Raw genomic sequence first — 18,435 nt, forward strand, 5'->3', positions numbered from 1 at the left:
TGAGGGAGGGAGTGAGCTCGATCCGAACTGTCCAGTTCGAGGCGGAGGCGCTCCGAGCTCATCTGCACGCGTGCGGAGAAACGCGCGGCGGACGAGCATCAGGGGAGGCGTTCTGAGTTCGACCAGCTCGCCGTTGTGCGTTGGCTGAGCTCGCTCGCTGTCCTTTCTCGCGCTCGCCAAGCTCGACTGAAAGGACGGGACAGTGCAGGAAACAGAGGGGCATCCCGGCGAGCACGCTCAGCCTCGGGATCCCCTCGCGCGTGAACGTTGCAGGCGCGCCGTCCATCGAGGAAGCGGCAGCGCGGCAGGCGAGAGGGCGCACTGCGCCCGGTCGTGAAGGGAGGAAGATCTACGCAGAGTGGGGGCAGGGTGCGATGCTATGCAGATTATGAAACGATAAGATAGACCAGCTATACACAACAAGGGGAGGGAGAAACAGGGTCGAGGCCGCACCAGCGTCTCGCCCGAAGACTGTCCGTTGGGCGCGCTGCTCGACTAGCGAGAGCGCGCACCCTGCAGCACTCCCGTCAAGGGAGACGCTGCTGCCGCTGTGAGTGCTCAGGCCGAGAGGCCGAGACCGGCGCGCCACGCCCGCGTGAGCTGGAAGTCGGCGGTGTCGCCAGAAATATCCCACTGAGAGGATCAAGGTCGCGTCAGTCACCCAGAAAAGCGAGGCGCAAAGCATGAAGGAGTAGCGGAGACGCACCATGCCGATACCGGCGATGCCATTCTGGACGGCGAGCTCGCCCTTGAGTGCGAGCGAGCCCGGGTCGTCGTAAGTGATGACGACCTTGCGAGAGGTATCGTAGAGGTAAGGCTGAGTGCGTTGGTGACATGTTAGTGGCGAGCTCGGGAGCGAAGCGAGCGAAAGAAGGCGCACGGTGGAAGAGCAGTCGTCCCAGGCGCGCGTGTAGCCATTGGTCCCGACAAACTCGAGAGTCGTCGACGACTTGACGATGACGCCGTAGTTGATCATGTCGACAAACTGGATCTGGTTGCCTGCGAGGCCGGATACGTTGCCCGTGCCGACCTTGCCCGGACCCGTGCCAGGGACAAAGACGCCGTCGGGACCCGTCGTCGGACCGCTGCCCCCGCCCGAGCCAGCGAGCGGGTTCCAGTCGATCTCGGAGATGTTCTGACCCGTGACACCGGGGCACGGCTTGCCAGAGTGGTTGCCCGGGCAGATGATGACGCTGCCCGTCGCCGCGAGCGCCTCGGTCTGCCGCTTGCGCTCCTGGCGCTTGGCGGCGCGGCGGGCGCGCTGGCGAGCCTTCATCTTGGTCATGCCGTCCAGGTACCACTTGTGGCCTTCCGACATGTAGCGCTCCTCGTGGCGGAGGTTTGCAAGACCGCGGTTCGCAAGCCCGGTCGACGGGATCGAGTCGCGCTTGTGGATGAGCGTGGTCGCCGACGAGGAGGAGACGTATCCGTACGCAGGGACGCCCATGAGGATCTTCGAAGCGGGCATGCCGGCGTTGGTCCAGGCGTTGATCGCCGACTGCATGTTGGCGTCCGGCTGCAAACTGTTCGGGCAGTCGTTGCGAAGCGGAGCGTTGGGACCAGGTGTGGACGAGGCTGCGACGCGCAATCGTAAGCGCATAGTCCGCAATTGACTGGTCGGAATCGGACACGTACCGCCCCAGACATCGTAGTTCATGACGAGGATGTGGTCGAGGACGTTGGCGAAAGAGCTAACATCGGCGACCGGGCTGCCATTCGCACCAATGTAGGCGCGCTGCGTCGTGCAGGTCGAAAGGATGGCGTTCGGCAGCGACTGGCGAAGAAGCTGCAGCATGAGGAGGAGATTGGCCGTGTCACTGCTCGAGACTTCGTTGCCAGCTGCGCCGTTGGTGCCCGGGTACTCCCTGCAAGCGCCGCAAATGTCAGTTCCTGGTCGTGAGACCGCAAGAAAGTTTACGAACCAGTCAATATCGACACCATCAAGGTCGTACTGGTTGACCATGTCGACGATCGCCTGCACGAAGCGCTGGCGGCGGCTGGCGGTCGAGACAGCGCCCGAGAAGTAGACCGAGTCGGACCAGCCGCCGACGGCGATGACGACCTTGGTGCCGACAGCGTGTGCGAGGCGGACGGTGCGCTGCAGGTTACCGACGACCCAGTCGGGGATATCGACGCTGTAGTCGGACGTTGGGAGCGCAAACGCTGTTCACGGCGGAGTTCAGCACGGACTTTGGCAGTAGAGAAAGCAAGCGAGCTCACAGTAATTGATGATGTCGTACAGGCTCCAGTCGACATCCTCGGGCGGCATCGTGTCCTCGACCCAGTAGGGGTAGTAGCCAGCGGCGAGCATGCCGTGGCTCGTCGCGGTAGCGCTCGGCGCAGACGAAGTCGTCGTGGTAGTCGCCGTCGAGGTGATGGAGCGCGTGGAGGCAGCCGACGTCGTAAGGACACTCGAAGAGGTCGGCGCGGCAGACGTGAGGGTGCAGCCGGTCCCGGTGTTCGTGAAGCCCGAGCGGCAGCCTGTCAGGCCGAAAAGAGATCAGCGAGGTCGACCGAGTAAGTCACGAGCTTGGGACGTACGCCAGGAGCACACGCCGCTGTTGCAGTAGCGGTTGGCATAGTCGGGGATAGGGCCCGCGTTGGAACAATCCGCCGTAAGCGCGCAGGTCACCTGCGTGGCGGTAGGAGCGGCGGACGAGGTGGTGGTGGTCGCCGAGGGAACGGTCGAGGAAGTCGAAGCGCCGCCTGAGAAGGAAGGCGACTTCGGGTTGGGGATGATGCGCACGGTGCCGATGCGCGCCGTCGAGTTTGTGAACGTGGCGTCGGACTCGGCGCGACGAGTAAGATCCGACGGCGCGACGATAGGCTGGACACCGGCGAGGAAGCGCTTGACGCGGTCAAGGAGAGAGCGCTTGGCGACCTTCTTCTGCGACGGAGTGACCGAGATCGAGGCACCGACGACCGCGCGCTTCTTGAGGTCGAGCCAGCGCTTCTTCGGGTTCGAGGCAACGGCGGGAAGACCGGCGGCGCGACGACGGAGGACCTGAGCGGATGCGGACGGAGTCGGGACGGCGTCGCGCTTCGCCTTGGGGTTGGCGACGGGCGCGTATGAGCGCTTGGTCTTCGGGTTGGGGACGAAGGCGGGCAATCCGAGGGCGCGACGCTCGAGGGTACGGGTGGAAGGCACATTCGCGCGCTTGGCCTTCGGGTTGACGATGACAACGGCGCTCGCCTCGACCGAGCCGATAGGGCCCGGAAGTTCGCGCTTCAGGTTGGCGACCTCCGAGTTGCGGCGTCCATGGAAGTTGTCGTTGAGGGAGCGACGAAGACGGAGGCGCTCGACAGAGCCATTCGGGCCAACTTGAGGCGAAGCGCGGCGGAAGAAGGGCTCGTAAGGGGACGGTGCGCGAGCGGTCGGAAGAGCGGAGACAGTCTGGGCGAAGAGAGCGAGGGCGGCAAGGAGGACGAAGGGAAGGAGCGTGGTGGGCCGGCTGGCGGCGCGGAAGGGAGACGTGAAGAGCATCTTGTGCTACTGATGCGGAAGGCTGTGCTGGCTGTGTCGAGGAGGGGGTAGGAACAGTCTGGCTGCTCTTGTCGAGGGTCGTCTGCGAGACCAGTGAGCCGCGACTAGCGCTGGCTTGTTGTAAAGAGGGACGGTGAGTCGAGAGGCGAGAGTCGAAGTGCTTGTCAGCTGGTCGACAGTCGCCGAGAGACGAGGTGTGAGAGCTCGCAACCGGTGCGAGTAAGTTGGAGGAGGGAGCACAAGGCTCGAGGTGAGGCGGAGTGAGGGGGAGGAGGAAGAGAGGAGCCGGCTCCTGCAACGAGAAGATGAGGAGAAGAAGGCGGGACACAAGCTGGCACAGCCAAGCAGCACGGGGAAGCAAGATGGCGAGGGATGCGCAGAGCAGACGTCGCAGCCTTCTGCGCCCAGCGTGGCCGAAAGGCGTGAAATGCAGTTGAGTGATCGAGCCATCTCGACCTCGACGAGATGGCGGGGTCGGCCCGAAGCCTGCGCCGCCGGCATCGTCCTTCGCAGCCTGTCAAGGCTTCGCAGGGCCTTCTGGCCCACTGAGGAAGGTCGCAGCAAAGCACAGAGGCACCCGAGGTTGCATGCCACAGGGCAGACGAGCACGCGAAAGCGCAGTCGACGCAGTGAGAGAGCGAGTGGCCCCTGTCGACGAGCGAGCCATCTCCCTCGTCGCGCGCAGTGGGCTTTGCGCCTTGCGCCTGGCCTTCTCCCTCGACTCATGTGCATGCTCGCCTTCTCCTACCGCTGCAGACAGTCTGCTGTTCCTCTGCAGATGGCTGTCTCTTGGCAGTGCTGGACTCTTAAGCTCCTTCGCTCGGGGCTCTGCTTCTCTTCCTCTTCTCTCTCCCATCTGCCTGCTCTCGTCTTCGCCCGCTCGACACCGTCACTCGCTACCTCTCGCCTTGCGCTTTCGAGACACAGCAGCCATGCAGCTCCCTCCCTCTGTCCTCCTTCTGGTCTCCCTCTTCTCGGCCGCCCACCTCGCCCAGGGCCGCCCGACTGCGCCTCGACCTCGTGACATCAACATCTCACACAAGTCGGTCGTCAACGGCACCGCCACCACTCACTCCATTCCGACCTCGTCTCTACCCGCCAAGCTCGCCGCTGCGATCGAAGGTAGCGACATCAACATCAACCTGTGCGTCTTGTCTGCCTCTCTTCTGCCTGCTCTGGAGCTCACCAACATGAACCTGCAGCACAACTGACCGTGTCAAGCGCTCTCCCGAGCCTGCAACGGGTATCAACAATTCGACCATCAACCTCACCGTACGTTTGCTGCATCCTCCTCTCTTCGTCATTCGAGGCTGACGCAACTGCTTGCAGGTCATCGGTTCGGAGAAGGCAAAGCGCAGTCCTCGTGAGCGCCACAGCATCAAGCGCGCGGCGAAGAAGGCGACGGCGGCTCAGCACCACAACATCCACATCGACGCCTCGTCATCCGGAACCGGCGGCATCGGCGGCATCCACAACTCCACCGTCAACATTAACCTGAACCAGACCGGCTCGAAGAAGGCTCGCAAGGCTCGTCGCAAGGTCGACCTGGGCGACCACTCGGTCCTCGTCGACGTCTCTTCCTCGACCTCGGACGACTCGGCCGTCGGCGGAATCGAGGACTCGACCGTGCACGTCAACATCCTCCCGCCTCGTGCCCTCAGCAAGTCGACTGGCCACCACTCCATCGTTGTCGACTCGTCCTCGCTCGACGCGGACGCCGACTCGTCGACTACGACCGGCGCGCACTCTGCCGTCGTGGACACCTCGTCTTCCACGGGCGCTGCGACCGGCACGACGGGCGTCAAGAACTCGACGATCAACCTCACCGTCATCTCGCCCAAAGACGAGGACAAGGCCGCCGACGCCGTCGAATCGCCTGTCCCCTCCCTCGCTCGCCTTTCGAAGCGTGCTCTTCCTGCGCACGAGGCGTGGGCGAGCACGATCCAGCACAAGGACCTCGCTTCGAGCGAGGAGGTCGAGGCGGTCGCCGCCGCGCCGGCTCCGGTTGGCCCGGCCGAACCTTCGGGCTTTGTTCAGGTCCGCCGCGACCACTCGAGCAAGCGGTCGACCATCGCCAAGCGCGCATAACGCTGTCGCGCTGGCTTTCTCTCGGTCTCCTCGATGGACGTACGGTCTCTTCTGCTCTAATAACGATCTCAGCATGCCCTCCCCTTCGCATAACGTCCTCGCCCTGTCGTTCTCTCTCCCTCTCTCTCTACTCCTCTTACATCCCGCGCTAGTCGCGAAGAGACTCGCAGCCTGTGGCGCGGTCTGATTTTCGTTTCCCCGGCGGAACACCCTCTCGAGACGAGCTGTGCTCTCTCTCTCCTCCATTTGGATAGATTCACGAGCGCAATTGAAAACGAGCTGGAGACGTTTTCTGGGACTTCAAGCCGCGTTCTGCCTCCTTGTGAGTCACTCGAGACGGGAGCAAGATGCGCCGCAAGAAGAGCAGAGGATAGCCTAAGACGTCTGGTGGTACAGCTCATCGAGTTGCGAATGGTGATACTAAGAATACAGCCTCATCGTACGTTCCCTCAGTAGTCGTAGTCGCGCCCGCCCGCCATGCTGCGCTGGCGAGGCGGCCTGCGCTCCCTCGGCCCCGGCTTCGACCCCTTCCTCGACACGGCAAAGTCGACGCGGACGGGCCTGCGCTCGATCGAGATGCCCTGGTCGCGCGCGGCGTCGACGGCGCGCTGCGCAGCGTCGACCGAGTCGTACTCGACGAAGGCGACGCCGAGCGAACGACCGGTGTCAAAGTCTTTGGGCTGCTTGACGCGCACGATCTCGCCGAACTGCGAGAAGGCCTCCTCGACGGCGAGCTCGTCTGCGGCCCACGAGACGTTGCCGACCCAGATGGTCGGGACGGGCGAGAAGCGCGCGGGTGCGTCGCGCGCGACGCGCGAGCGAGGCTTGCGGGGCAGGCTCGAGCTGACCGGCGAGTTGGCCTCGTGGAGGTTGATCTGTCGGCCGTCAATAGTGGGCGCAGTGGCGGACAGGAGCGTGTTGCGGAGCTCGGTCGACGCAAGCTCGACAAAGGCAAAGCTGCGACGTGCCCATCCGAGTGTGAGCAAAGCGCTGGAGGAAAGGAGGACGTGGAACATACCCGCGGGAGCGTCCCTGGTTGTCACGCGCGATGCGGAGCTGCGTAACGCCCTCGCCGACCTCGAGTGCCTTGAGCAGCTCATCCTCGAGCCATTCCTGGTCGACGTTCCAGCTCAGGTTGCCGACAAAGACGGTACGCGTGATGCGCTCCTGGTCAATCTCGGTCAGGCGCTGGATCTCCTCGGCGCTGGGCTCGGCGGCAGTCGCGTCGAGCGACGAAGAGACGGCAGGGATCTCCTCTGTCGGCAGCTCCGTCGCGCTTTCCCTGTCGATGGGGGCAGGCGACTCGGTCGGCTCCGGGGCAGGGGTTGCAACCGGCTCTACCGGGTCGGTGACGTTCTTGGGCTCATTGGCCACGAAGGCGGAGGAGCGGAAGAGGCGAGTCGAGGGAAGGCTGTGTGGCAGTAGGGAGCACGTCAGCGCCTTTTCGCCCGCAAGCCTGGTCGGGCTGGTCCTTCGGCCTCCATGCCACAGCTTCGGCCATCCCAGCGACCAGCCGATCGCCAGCGCGGGACCTCCTTAGGTCCTCCTCCTGCGGTTGATGAAGCTCGCCGAACGCTCGGAGCCGGCTCCTGCAGCCGATCCGCTAGCAGAACCTCTTGCAAACTGCTCGTACGACCTCTATGCTGGTCCTCCAGCACGGCCGAAAGAGGGAAGAGACGCACGCGGCCGCGAAGGTCGGAGCAGGGAGGGGCGCAGCGACGGCGCGCAGGCGAGCCGCCGGTGCCAGGAGGCGCGCTGCAGCGCAGGACGAGCGTGCGATACGGGCGTGCATCTTCTCGCTCTGAAGGGTGCGAGGTGGACGAGACGGATCGAGCTTGCTCTTCAGCGACGACGCCTCCCGGAAGCTCCCTTCCCCTTTTCCACGGACGTGAGCGGGCATACAGCGTTACTTAGTATCGGTTCTTGCTTAGGTAAATTGCGCCCTCGGGCGTTGTTTTCCTCCCCGAGCGCTCGCGGCCCACACGGGAGTACGACTTGTGTCCTCCAAGCGCTTGAGCAGGTTCGAGAGTGCATCCTCCGAGCTGCTGCGCCTTGGCGGCGAGAAGAAGATTGGCAAGCGCAAGAGCAAGCAAATAGCCCGCCCGACCGGTGCAGGGCTCATGCTGTCAGCATGCTGCGGGCAGAACCCTGAGAATACAACACATTGCTACTCGGATGCGCGATCCCCCTCCTCCCACCCGTACAGGACCCATTCGCGGTACCTCCGCTCCGACGTCGTCTCCTCGAGCCACCGACTCGCAAACACGCCAAGAAAGCTCGCCAGCCCGCCGAACCGCAGCACCCACACGACGTCGTCGTGCCCGCCAAGCTCGCCCTCGCCGCCGCCGCCGTCCCCGAGCGCGCGGGACGCGGCGCGCGACGTGAGGCGGAAGATGCCGGCGCTGACGACCGCGATGAACAGTTGGGGGAGGACGATGGCGAGGTTGTGAAGGCCGAGGATGGTCCCACCTCCAATGGCCGGCGGCGCTTTGGGCTGGTGCGTGCGAGGGAGAAGCGAGGTGCGCTCGTCGGCGGGTTGGGCGGCGGCGGTCGACGCCGCGCGCGAGGGAGAAGAGGAAGAGGCGCGATCGGGTGGGACCGTAAAACTTGCTTGCCGGAGGGTCGTGACGCGGAAGGGCGCGCGGCGGATGCTGCGCTGAGCGGGCGAGGCGAAGGATTTGGTCGGCGTTTCGAACGGCGAGCCCGGCGCGGAAGAGGCAGGCGAAGCGGTGCGAGCAGCTCGCTCGTTTGCAGCAGTCTCGACCTCTCGAATTGCCTCCATCACGAGGGCATAGGGAACCTGCGAGCGCGAGTCAGCCGAGTTCCCGCAGCGGCGGACAGCGAGAACACGCACCCAGCAGGTGATTGCCCAAGGAACGCCGACGAAAGCGACGATCAGGGTCGCTCCGACAACGCTCTTGGTCCAGAAGGTGGCGAGGATGCAGAAGCTATACCAAGCGAGGCCGATGGTCCAGGCGTTGCGCGGGGTGATCAGGCTGAGCCCGAACCGGCCTGCAGGCCCGACGCGCGACGGCAGTGACGGGAACGAGTAGCCGATCTCGGTGAGGAAGGGGATGATGGCGCCGGCAGCAAGCGAGACAATGGCGTAGATGAGGAGGGCGAACGAGCCGGCTCGAGTCGCTTCATCGGCCGGAGGACGAGGAGTTCCTCGCGGCAGCGAGCGGTAGTAGGCTTCGGCGACGTAGGTTGAGCTGCATACTCCAAAGTCAGCCCCTGACCCGCATGAAACACGGGACCACATGACGCACCTGTAGAAGAGGAACGGGAACCAGGCGGTCCACGCGAAGAACTGGACTGCAGATCGAGACTGGTTCAGCGACTGTCACGGACAAATGCGTGCGGTCAAGGCGAGCAAGCCATCGTTCCACAATCTGGCTGAAAGACGGGAAGCAGCTTCACGTACCGAAGCACACCCGACGGACCGGCCGTGGAAGCTGTTTGACGTTGACGACGACGTCCCGCACGACGCCCTTGACCTTCGTCCAGACGCCCGCGCTCTCTTGAGCCTGCAGCTCGGGCCGCTCCTGCTCGTGCTGCGTCGCACACGTGACGCCGACGGTGATGACCATGACGGCGCAGCTGATGACGGCGAGCTTGCGGAATTGGCCGCCGCCGAGCCAGCGCAGGAGCGGCGAGTGTCCGAGGTCGAGAATGCCGACGAGATACCCAACGACATTGGCGACGTGCGTTTGGCGACCGAGCCAGGCGTTCGAGGTGGACTGAAGCTCGACAGGCGAGAGGTCGAGCGCGAGAGCCTGCGACAAGCAAGGCGTCAATTGGGCAAACAAGGGCAGCTTTGCGAGGCCTGACGGCAACGCAAAATTCCGACGCAGCCCCAACAGAGTGAATGTGTGAGCGCACCCGTAGGCTCGCCTGCAAGCCGTTCAAGCTAAAGTCGAGCACGTAGAACCCAGCCACTCCGAGGATGATTGCGCCGGTCCGCTCACGGTCCTCGCGCGCCGGATCCCAGTCGCCGACGCCGGTGAAAATGCTGACGAGGAGCGAGGAGATCTCGCGCGCATACGCGACAACGAGAGTCGAGACGAGGATGAACGCGGTCGAAAGGACGACGTAGCGGCGGCGGCGGTAGCGTGAGGGAGAGGCGTCGGAAAGTGCGCCTGCGATTCAAGGTGTCAGCTGCTTGTCTTGGCGAGGCGAGACTCGCTGGCGGTAGAAGACGTGTCGGGGTCGAACGCAGACGTACCGACAACGGGCTGGACGATCAAGCCGCTGAGCGGGCCGGCCATCCAGACCAAGCTCGTGCCCTGCTTCGTCAGTCCGAGACCGAGCAAGTAGGGCGTGCCGTACCTGCGAGTTGAGACAGCAAGTCAGCTCAACGTTCAGCACGGAAGCAGTCCCGGGACGCACGCCATCTCGACCGTCCAAGCAAGTTGCGCGCCGGCAATACCAAGGGTGAGCTTGACGAGGTCGAGCGTCGACAGCGAGTCCTTGGGCTTTACCTCGTCTTGGTCCTCGTGCTCGACGGGCAGTGCGACGGCGTCGGGATCGTGCAACGCGACCGCCGCGCCTCCTCCGCTGCTCGTTCGGGAGCGAAAGTGAGCTCTAGTCGGAGTCGTGGGCGAGCTGGCGCTTGCTACGAGGTCGTCGAAGCTCTGGTACGTATGCGGCGACGAGGCATGTGGGGAGGAGGCGCCCGTCGAAGCCGTCGACTCGCGCGGGCGGGGCGAGCGCGGGGTGCGAGGCGTCGCCATCGTACCTGTGCGTGTCTCCGCACTTGCAACGAGGCCGCTCGAGGCGTGGGAGGCAGGAGAAGCGGGCGCCGAGTTGCGGTGGGGCGGACGAACGGCGGCAGCACGCAGGCGCAAGCGGAAAGCGCGGCAGCAAGCCCGGTGCAGCGTATCAAGAGCTTCAGATCGGCCTCTGCGCTTCTCGAGTCGCAAGCTTGATACAGGCAGGCGCGACGGAGCCCAACGTTCGGCTGCAACAGTCTCTGGCGATGACCCCTGCGTTCGCTGGCTAGTGCGCGTGTGTGTGAGACTGCGCAGAGCTCGAAATCTGCTTCTCGTTGCTGTGAAACTGCTCATGCAGTTCCGCGTGCCGCCATCGCTCCACTCGACTGTCGAGTCTCCGACTCGGTCCATCCGCGCTCTTCCTTTAGCAGGCGTGGACGGACTGTGCAAGATCGCTCGCGTTCCTGCAACCGCCTCGGGATTGCTGCCCTCACACTGCATCGGCGTCTAGCGGTGTTGTCGCCCCGGACGAGCGCCCGCTCCTGCTCTCGCTCACTCGTTCCTTCGCGCACCGCGTCACTGATCCAGCATTCGGTGCTTTCGCACGCTGGCACACTGCACTGTCGCCAGCGAGACGTCATGTTATGCCTGTGCTTGCAACTGCGCAGCAGGCGAGCCCATGTGCTTCGCCGGCCGCCGCGAGTCTTGGGAGAAGATTCCGGACGTCGAGTAGCAGCACCTCCTGATGTTGCTGTGCCTTGGCGCGGGTGCAGAGCTCATCGCTCGTTCCATTCGGCTCTTCCTCATCCAGTACGGACACCGATGCTGCTGCATGAGCTCTTCGTGCAGACATGAGCTTGCTGTTCCTGCAGCAATTCTCCACTCTTTGCCTTGGGGGTTCTCGCACCCACATGGTTCACGTGTGTTGCCTGAGCTTCAACCGGGTCTGCGATGCGCTGACCGCCACCAGGCGCATTCTTTCGTTGAGGCTTTGCCCTCCTTGCCGCCGGCTGTGAACGTCGCGCGGGTTGACCGCCGCCAGCAGTGTGCAGCTCCCGCCTACAGATTGCTTCACTGTCTGGGCAAGCTTTGGGCCCTGCGCCGTCTCTTGGGTGACAAAACAGGACCCGATCGCTCGTTACCAGTTCGCCAAGACGCGAGCAGATTCGCCGCCTGCGCAGGTGGTCCCGGCTTGACTGCGCTGTGACAAGCTACGCGAGCAAGTCCCGAGGCAGTGGGCCCGGGAGGAAACGGAGATGCAGAGTCGGAAGCTGATTTGACGCGAGCTGAATGTGCGATCATTGATCAAAGCAAAGACGGCCAAGCTATCTGATGGCGGGGGTGGCCGTCGCTCAAGCGGCGGTCCTGGTCCAGCGGGAGCTCGTCGTGCGGGCAATTTCACCCCGGCTCTGTGGCACGTCGCACGCCGCTTTCTCTCGGTCGTCCACGCAGCTGCATCGCGCCGTACTGACTGCATTGAGCACCCCTCAGCCTCTCTCCAACATCGACGAGACAGTGTTTGCTCGACGAGACAGCTCACGCTCCGCTGCTGCGACGTCTGCGCGGAACCGAGCATTGTTGCGAGCGCTTTTCCTCGATCACTCGGGCCGACCAAGCCCGAAGGCTGGGCGCTAACCCCGAGCCAAGACACCGGCGTCAAGCTTGCCGCACAGCGGGACAGAGCTTCCGAGCCAGAAGAACGAGGGGGATGAAGGGCGCGCCAAGATCAGCGATTAGATGGGCGCGCGAGATCCTCCGCTCGTCTGAGGGCCTCTTTTCCTTTGCCGGCGGACGCTCGCTCTCCTTCTCCTTTCTTTCCTGCGAGTCTCTATTCCTTCTTCCCGAAGATCTGGCGCCCTCACCGCCTTCTCTCTACCCGTCTCAGCCATGGTCAACGCTCTCGCTCTCCCTCTTCTCGCGGCGGCCGTCTCTGCCTCGCCCCTTGTCGCTCGCCAGAGCCGCAATCCGCCCACGTGGCCCGGCGTCGGTGCGTGAAGATCTTGAAGCAGCATGGCAATACCGATAAGACTGCTCACCAGCCTGGATTCCGTCACCCAGTGTCGTGGTCGTTTCCCGGCTCGCGCGGCTGGATCGAGGGCGGCTCAAACACCGGCCCGTGCAACACCATCTCGTACGCCGGTGCCGACAACTCGACCACGTTCCCGCTCAGTGCGTCCTTGACTGCGTTGTGCCGTAAAGGTCGCCGAAGGCTGACCTTCTCAAACTCCTTTCCTCTCCTTTGCCTTGCCGTGGCCTCTTTGCCTTTGATATCCTGCACGCTCACGTACCTGCAGCCGGCGGTGACCTCTCGGTGGCGCTGACTCGCGACGTCTACAACCTGACCATCTCGGCCGCGCGTGCGTCCGAGTCAGGCGAGCTCAGCGCGTTTGAGCAGGTCCTCCCGATGCAGGACCACACCTTCTCCGGCGAGCAGTGCTTTGATGCGCCCGACTTCGCGTCGCTCGGCTACGCCGCAGGCGACGCCGTCACCCTCTCCATTGTCGGCTACGGCGGCCCGTCGAGTGCGCCCACCCTCAGTTTTCGGGCAGCAGGGGAAGCAGGGGCTGACGTGATTGCGCCGCAGACGTCTCAATCTACCAGTGCGCCGATCTTCAGCTTGTCAATGCGGCAGACTTTACCGCCCCGGCCGATTTTACGTGCCAGAACGTGACCCGCTCGAGTGCGTTGTTTCCTTCTGATTGCACCCAACAAGCATGACTGATGCCCAGTGGCGTACGCATAGCGCGCACGACGCGCCAGACCAACTCAACGCTCCTCCCGTCGGAGACGCAGGAGGCCGCCGCTTCTGAGCCCACCAGCGGTGCTGGCAAGACCGTGCGTCCCGCCCATACCAGCTACACTGCTGGTGCTCACAACCTGACGCAATTAGCCTTGCCGTGCAGGCCGTTGCTGGCTGGGCAGGTGCCGCCCTCACCGCCGTCGCCTTTGCCCTCGCGCACTAAGCGGCGACGTCTCCCTTCCCTTCCTCTGCCATCATGCAAGAGCGTCAAATTATCTAATTTGCGCGCCAGAGCATCCTCCTCTTACAGTAGCTCCCAGTCTTCAAGCATTGTTCCCGTTCGCATAGCGTTTCCTCAGTCTTTCCGAGTATCCTGGGCTTCGGACCGTGCGGTCCTCGCTCCTCGTCTCCGTGCCACATGCAGGCAAAGCAGAGCAAGATGCGAGTTGCAGAGCCTTGCAAGCTCACACTGCGCCGTACACTCGGCACCGGCCGCCCGCTCAAATCCACGGACTCTTTTGCCTGTTTCGTCCTCAACTCGACGACCTCGTCCTTCCGCAAACACCGCACATACCGGACGCCAGTAAACATCGATGAATCTCGCCTTGCAGTACAGCGTGCATCGGCCTGCAGGCCGGGCGGACCGCAGCTGCCGTGCTGCATGCCGCATGGTCGTGCCGTTGCCTCCGAGCCCAGGCGGGCCGGCGGCCGTCGCTTGCAGCAATGGAGTGTCCCATACTTTGGCCCGGGATGCGCGATCGGGACGGGACGTGTCCCACTTGTTCGCGCGATGCGAGAACATTCTGGTTCCGCCCGTCGCTTCGGCTCCGTACGCCCGCTCGCTGCCATCGCCTAACAAGGGCGACGGCCGAGTCTCGACGGTCTCAGTAGCCCTGCGTGTGAACTTGCTGGGCTTCTGCGTTCTGGCACGCACGAGAGCGGCCGCCCTTTCGTAGTCATCGCTGACGCGCGTTGCTGACAACGCGTACCACTGCCGGCGGCGTTGACTCGCGGGTTGACATCCCGCCCTCGTCCCGGGCCACGCCTGCCCGCTGCCCCCGCCTTTCCTGAACTTTCCATGCTCTTGACTGTGCTGTCGTTGACACCGTGAAGGTCTGCGTGGCACGGCGCGTTGTCCTGACCTGCCAGTCGACCGCAGGAGCGCTCGCTGCTCTCTCTCGCTCGCCCCACTTCGACCCGACTGCATCAGTCAGCGCTTCGTCAGCTCGCTCTCGCCCCTTGGTCGGGCCCCACTTGACTCGGTCCCCCTTCCTGGCAACGCCGTTCAGCGCATCGAGCCTCCAGCCGTTCTTCACGCAGCGGCTCTTCACCTCGCCAGCTCCCACGCCTCCGACGGCCCCACTCTGCTGATTCCGATGCTCTCGTCATTCTTCTCGTCGCCGACTGTCAAGGTCTCTCTCAGCGAGGATCAGCTCTTTGTGCACCCCGTCGCTACGGGCTTCCCCGTTAGTCGGCCGCATGTGATGACTTCGACGAGTCACTCGCTGATCTCCCTGTGACTCGCCAGGCGCAAGATCCCGTTCTGCGCGGCACTGTCCTCGTCTCGCTTCCCACTAAGAAGGCAATTCGCAAGATCAAGGTCATCTTTGAAGGCCTGTGCGATGCTTGCGGCGGCGACGGCTGGCAGTACGAGACGACCACGGTCCTCCGCAAGGAGCTTGAGCAAGATCTCGAGGGCGAGGCCTTCGATGCAGGAAACCACCAGTGCGTTTCTCGATCGTGACCTGCATGCGGCTGGAACCTAAGCCCCTCGTGCCGACGTGCTCAGCTTCAACTTCGCCTTCATCGTCCCCTCATCTACGCCTGCCTCGCAACGGTCCGTCTATGGTCGGACGCGGTACTATGGTGAGTCAAGGGGCTCGACAGCGCCCGCGGCGACGCGCTCACGGTGATTGTATCGCAGTCAAAGCCTTTGTGGACTTCGACAACAAGCTGAGCGGGTCGATGACTTCGACGCCCGTCGCTGTCTGGATCTCGACGAACCCTTCACCGCCCGGAGAGATCCCCTACCCGACCGATCTATCGGTGCAGCACTTCTCTGAGGATCTAGGGGTGCGTTGATTGACTCACGCGACTAGTGCTGCGTGCTGACCGCCTCGACCTGCAGCCTGTCGGCATCGGTATCTCTTCACCACACCTCACTGTCTCTGCGCTCTGCAACGTCCGCCTATCGCTCCTCGGTCCGCCGCAACCCATCACCCTCATCTCGGTCACCGGCACCATCACGCAGACGTTCGAAGTGCACTATCGCAACGGCCAAATCGCCAAGCCGAAGCCAAAAACCCTGAAGTTGACCAAGGTCGACCAACGGGCGAGTCCGTCTCTAGTCGTTCCCATCCACAACCCGGCAACCTGCACCGTCAACCCCGGGCAGCCCATCGACGATGCTGTCCTCTCTCGCTCGCCGGAGAACCCGAATCTTCCGCGCGCCGGAGACGCGGCTCCTCCCGGTGATGCCGCCACCCCGTCCTACCGCCCCGTCTCGACATGCTGCAAGCCCAAACCGGACGTCCCCGTCCCCGACCCGACCCCGCTCGCACACCTTCAACCCGGTCAGGAGTTCCACCACTCGCGCATCTGCCGTGTACCGGATGACGACAACGTGCGGCCGACGACGCTCGAGGGTAGCGAAGGAACGCGCATCCGCGTGAGCCACAAGATGAATGTCGAGGTCAGGTACCGCAAGGAGGGTGACGACGAGGACATGGTCCTCACCATCGGCAAGCCCGTCACGATCACAAGCTGGTGCGTTTCCTCGTGCCTTGGCGCTCCCGTCTGAGCTGACCAGCCGCCCGTTCCGCAGCTGCTGCCTCGTCGACTCGCTTTACCTTCCGGCCTACTGCGCTGATGCACCCGCGAAGACGGTCATTGCGCCCCTACCGTCGCGCTGTGCGTGCAACATGACGCTCAAGGAGTGCATGGACCGCGACGGCGTTCTCCTGCAGGTGCGCCTCGTCCGCCGTTGCTCGTTCTGTGGCACGAGCTGACCTCGCCTTGCTGCAACTCGCAGAGAGCTGGCGCCCTCGACCCTCCTTCGCACGAAGCGCGCTTCCTCGGTGTCGGGCGCGAGGCGAAGAGCCCGTCGTGTACGTCGGCCGAAGCAAGCTTTCAGCTACCGGCGTACACCCGCCGGGATAGCGGCTACCTCGACGGTGGGACCCCCACCAGCGATTGCTAGAGGCTCGTACAATTGTATATGGATGCCCTCTGTTTGCTTACAAAGGTAGTATATAATCTGTAGATCGTGGGTCGTGCATCTTGGGTATTCAGTGGTTTGTGCGCTCCGCGCTCGCTGCACCGATGAGCGGAAGGACAACATGCCATCAACGATACAGTGTGTGCTACAGGGCCCGCTGGCGACTGCACGCTCAGGACAGAACCGTGACTTGCTGTCCATCCGCGTCGCTCGGGTCGTCCCCCTCCCAAAAGCGCATGTTGCGGTAGTACGTCGAGCAATCGGCCGTCGCAGCATACGAGGCGCTCGACCCGCCAAAGAAGGCTGAGAGTGGACTGGTCAATTGCTGAAGGCAACAGAAGACACAGCGTAAAACGCACTGGCAAAGATGAAGTTGGACAGGGTCACGCTTGAGTCGACGCGGAAGACGAGATTCTTGAGCTCGAAGGCGAGCGTTTGCCCGGCGTAGACTGTGAGCTGCCCGTTTGCAACACCATTCGTCGACGGGTCCGAGTTGAGACCGATGATCTGTGTGACGGTGTTCCACCTGTTCCGGTTGCCAGTCAGTAGGGCAAAAGAGGCGGACAGCGACTCGACGTACGATCCTGCGACAAATTGGAAGCTGTCTCGCTGGATGCTCACTGCAACTGAAGCGTGAGTGTCGACGCTGAGCGACCGCCCAGGCTGTGAGTCACGTACCGCCGTACTTTTCGTGGCAGTAGAGCTTGCTGGCCGTGTCCTCGCATTCGCCATCGTAAAGCGGGATGTAGCCGTAGACTGCAAAGGGAAACGAGTCAAACCTCAGTCTGGAGGCAGTCGCTCTGAGCGGATCACCCTCTCCCCCGCCATTCTCGCGCCACATCGCTGTAGAAGAGAGCTTGATCAGAACATGTGCACGCGGCGAGGTGCAAGCGGTGAACCGCACTCCGCAGGGAAAAGCATTGCGTGCTGTGCTTTCCACCGGTGCAGCCAGCGGCTGGATCTCCCCCGTATGCGCCTGGCAGCTTGCCGCCTAAAAGTTCGCGTCAGCATCGCGCTGCAGAGTCAGGAGAAGCATGCAAGGAACCTTGGACGAAGTCGAAGCCTTCGCTGAAGGCAACCTGGACGTGGATTGGTCAACCTCGGCAAATCGAAATTAGGGCGAGGTGCAAAGCCGGACACACCTCGTAGTTGATGATGGCTCGCTGCTTGCCGGCGCTGAATACGGGCATCTGCAGGTTGGCCACTCCCCCGGAGTTCTCGGCACCCGTGTAGTGGCCCTGCTTGTACTTGACTTCGAGGACTGTCGATCCACCGTCGCCTCCTTCCTCGAAAGGATCTGCAACGAAAGCAACAAAGTCGCCGCCACCGCCGCGAGAGGGTGTCCAGCTGTCCTCGATGTACTGGCTCGCCTCGTTCGCGGATTCGATCGCTGCAGTGGGCATGGCGAGCGAGGCTGTCGCTGCCGGTGTCATCGAATACGACGAGGCGAGTGAGTCGAGGAAAGCATTGTCGACAGTGCCAGTTGCTTGCCCGGCAGGGCCATTCGCGCTCGTTGTCGTCGACTTCGCGGTCGTAGCCGACGCGCTCGTCCCTCCCGCTTTCGTCGTAGGCCCTGCAGTGGCAATGCAGTCAAGCGAGTATTCAGGTCGTTGCGCAAGGTCGAAAATCACCTTGTCCTCCACCTGGCTCGTCCGTCGACGATCCGCTAGACTTCTCGTTATCCCGGAAAAGGACAATGACGAGAGTGATGACGGCCGCAAGCGCGACCACACCAAACAGACAATACCACGGGGTGTTCGACAGCGGAGTGTCCTGCAGAGAATGCGAATCAGCGCAATCTCAGCAACTGGGCGGAAGGCAGCGCACCTCCTCGATCTCGTCGTCGTCACTGCTACCGTCGTCATCGACGCTGTCGTCGCTGCTGCTGTCACTATCCGTCGAGCCCCCGCTCGCGTCGGACGAAGCCGTCGAGTCTCCTCGTCCCCGGCGCTTCTCGTCGTGCCCGCCTTCCTCGCTCGATTCGCTCGAGGAGGAAGCCGCGCTGCTGCTATCGCTGGACGTCCAGCTGTCATCGTCCGGTGACATACAGGCTCGCTGAGCGAGCGAAGCATGGGCGTCAACCACGATCAAGCGAGGGAGCAGGCAGCAGCGGACAGAAGCCAGCGAACAGGAGACAGAAGCTGGCCCGGAGAATCCGCGGACGGGCGGTCAAGACCTACGAGACGACTTGGCT

The 18,435-nt window shown here is 63.4% G+C and overlaps 7 protein-coding genes across 7 annotated transcripts; 3 read left to right on the forward strand and 4 right to left on the reverse strand.

The window, feature by feature from the left end:
* Nucleotides 1-558: 558 nt before the first annotated feature.
* On the reverse strand, nt 559-3,484 carry JCM10292_007013 (glycoside hydrolase family 18 protein; the record flags this gene model as incomplete). The annotated part of the gene is made up of 7 exons (XM_076649742.1): nt 559-633; nt 707-817; nt 881-1,575; nt 1,636-1,865; nt 1,923-2,163; nt 2,221-2,481; nt 2,542-3,484. The coding sequence occupies 7 exons, from the start codon at nt 3,482-3,484 to the stop codon at nt 559-561; spliced, it is 2,556 nt and encodes an 851-aa protein (XP_076504732.1).
* Nucleotides 3,485-4,416: 932 nt separating this feature from the next.
* Nucleotides 4,417-5,572, forward strand: JCM10292_007014 (uncharacterized protein; the record flags this gene model as incomplete). Its single annotated transcript, XM_076649743.1, has 3 exons — nt 4,417-4,628; nt 4,687-4,756; nt 4,814-5,572. The coding sequence occupies 3 exons, from the start codon at nt 4,417-4,419 to the stop codon at nt 5,570-5,572; spliced, it is 1,041 nt and encodes a 346-aa protein (XP_076504733.1).
* Nucleotides 5,573-6,021: 449 nt separating this feature from the next.
* On the reverse strand, nt 6,022-7,364 carry JCM10292_007015 (uncharacterized protein; the record flags this gene model as incomplete). The annotated part of the gene is made up of 3 exons (XM_076649744.1): nt 6,022-6,529; nt 6,591-6,983; nt 7,255-7,364. The coding sequence occupies 3 exons, from the start codon at nt 7,362-7,364 to the stop codon at nt 6,022-6,024; spliced, it is 1,011 nt and encodes a 336-aa protein (XP_076504734.1).
* A 375-nt stretch (nt 7,365-7,739) lies between these two features.
* Nucleotides 7,740-10,305, reverse strand: JCM10292_007016 (uncharacterized protein; the record flags this gene model as incomplete). Its single annotated transcript, XM_076649745.1, has 7 exons — nt 7,740-8,372; nt 8,427-8,784; nt 8,842-8,887; nt 8,997-9,348; nt 9,455-9,711; nt 9,798-9,901; nt 9,962-10,305. The coding sequence occupies 7 exons, from the start codon at nt 10,303-10,305 to the stop codon at nt 7,740-7,742; spliced, it is 2,094 nt and encodes a 697-aa protein (XP_076504735.1).
* A 1,866-nt stretch (nt 10,306-12,171) lies between these two features.
* Nucleotides 12,172-13,247, forward strand: JCM10292_007017 (copper acquisition factor BIM1-like domain-containing protein; the record flags this gene model as incomplete). Its single annotated transcript, XM_076649746.1, has 6 exons — nt 12,172-12,271; nt 12,343-12,453; nt 12,579-12,806; nt 12,869-12,964; nt 13,028-13,119; nt 13,188-13,247. The coding sequence occupies 6 exons, from the start codon at nt 12,172-12,174 to the stop codon at nt 13,245-13,247; spliced, it is 687 nt and encodes a 228-aa protein (XP_076504736.1).
* Nucleotides 13,248-14,400: 1,153 nt separating this feature from the next.
* JCM10292_007018 (uncharacterized protein) lies at nt 14,401-16,223 on the forward strand (the record flags this gene model as incomplete). Its single annotated transcript, XM_076649747.1, has 7 exons — nt 14,401-14,490; nt 14,553-14,749; nt 14,814-14,890; nt 14,949-15,097; nt 15,153-15,790; nt 15,849-15,990; nt 16,056-16,223. The coding sequence occupies 7 exons, from the start codon at nt 14,401-14,403 to the stop codon at nt 16,221-16,223; spliced, it is 1,461 nt and encodes a 486-aa protein (XP_076504737.1).
* A 190-nt stretch (nt 16,224-16,413) lies between these two features.
* On the reverse strand, nt 16,414-18,287 carry JCM10292_007019 (uncharacterized protein; the record flags this gene model as incomplete). Its single annotated transcript, XM_076649748.1, has 10 exons — nt 16,414-16,544; nt 16,601-16,767; nt 16,822-16,861; nt 16,920-16,997; nt 17,055-17,084; nt 17,146-17,232; nt 17,287-17,320; nt 17,384-17,814; nt 17,873-18,014; nt 18,069-18,287. The coding sequence occupies 10 exons, from the start codon at nt 18,285-18,287 to the stop codon at nt 16,414-16,416; spliced, it is 1,359 nt and encodes a 452-aa protein (XP_076504738.1).
* Between the last annotated feature and the right edge of the window lie 148 nt (nt 18,288-18,435).

Source organism: Rhodotorula paludigena (genome assembly GCF_050403205.1).
Source record: "Rhodotorula paludigena JCM10292 DNA, Rt_paludigena_JCM10292v1_ctg27, whole genome shotgun sequence".
NCBI classification, from domain to species: domain Eukaryota; kingdom Fungi; phylum Basidiomycota; class Microbotryomycetes; order Sporidiobolales; family Sporidiobolaceae; genus Rhodotorula; species Rhodotorula paludigena.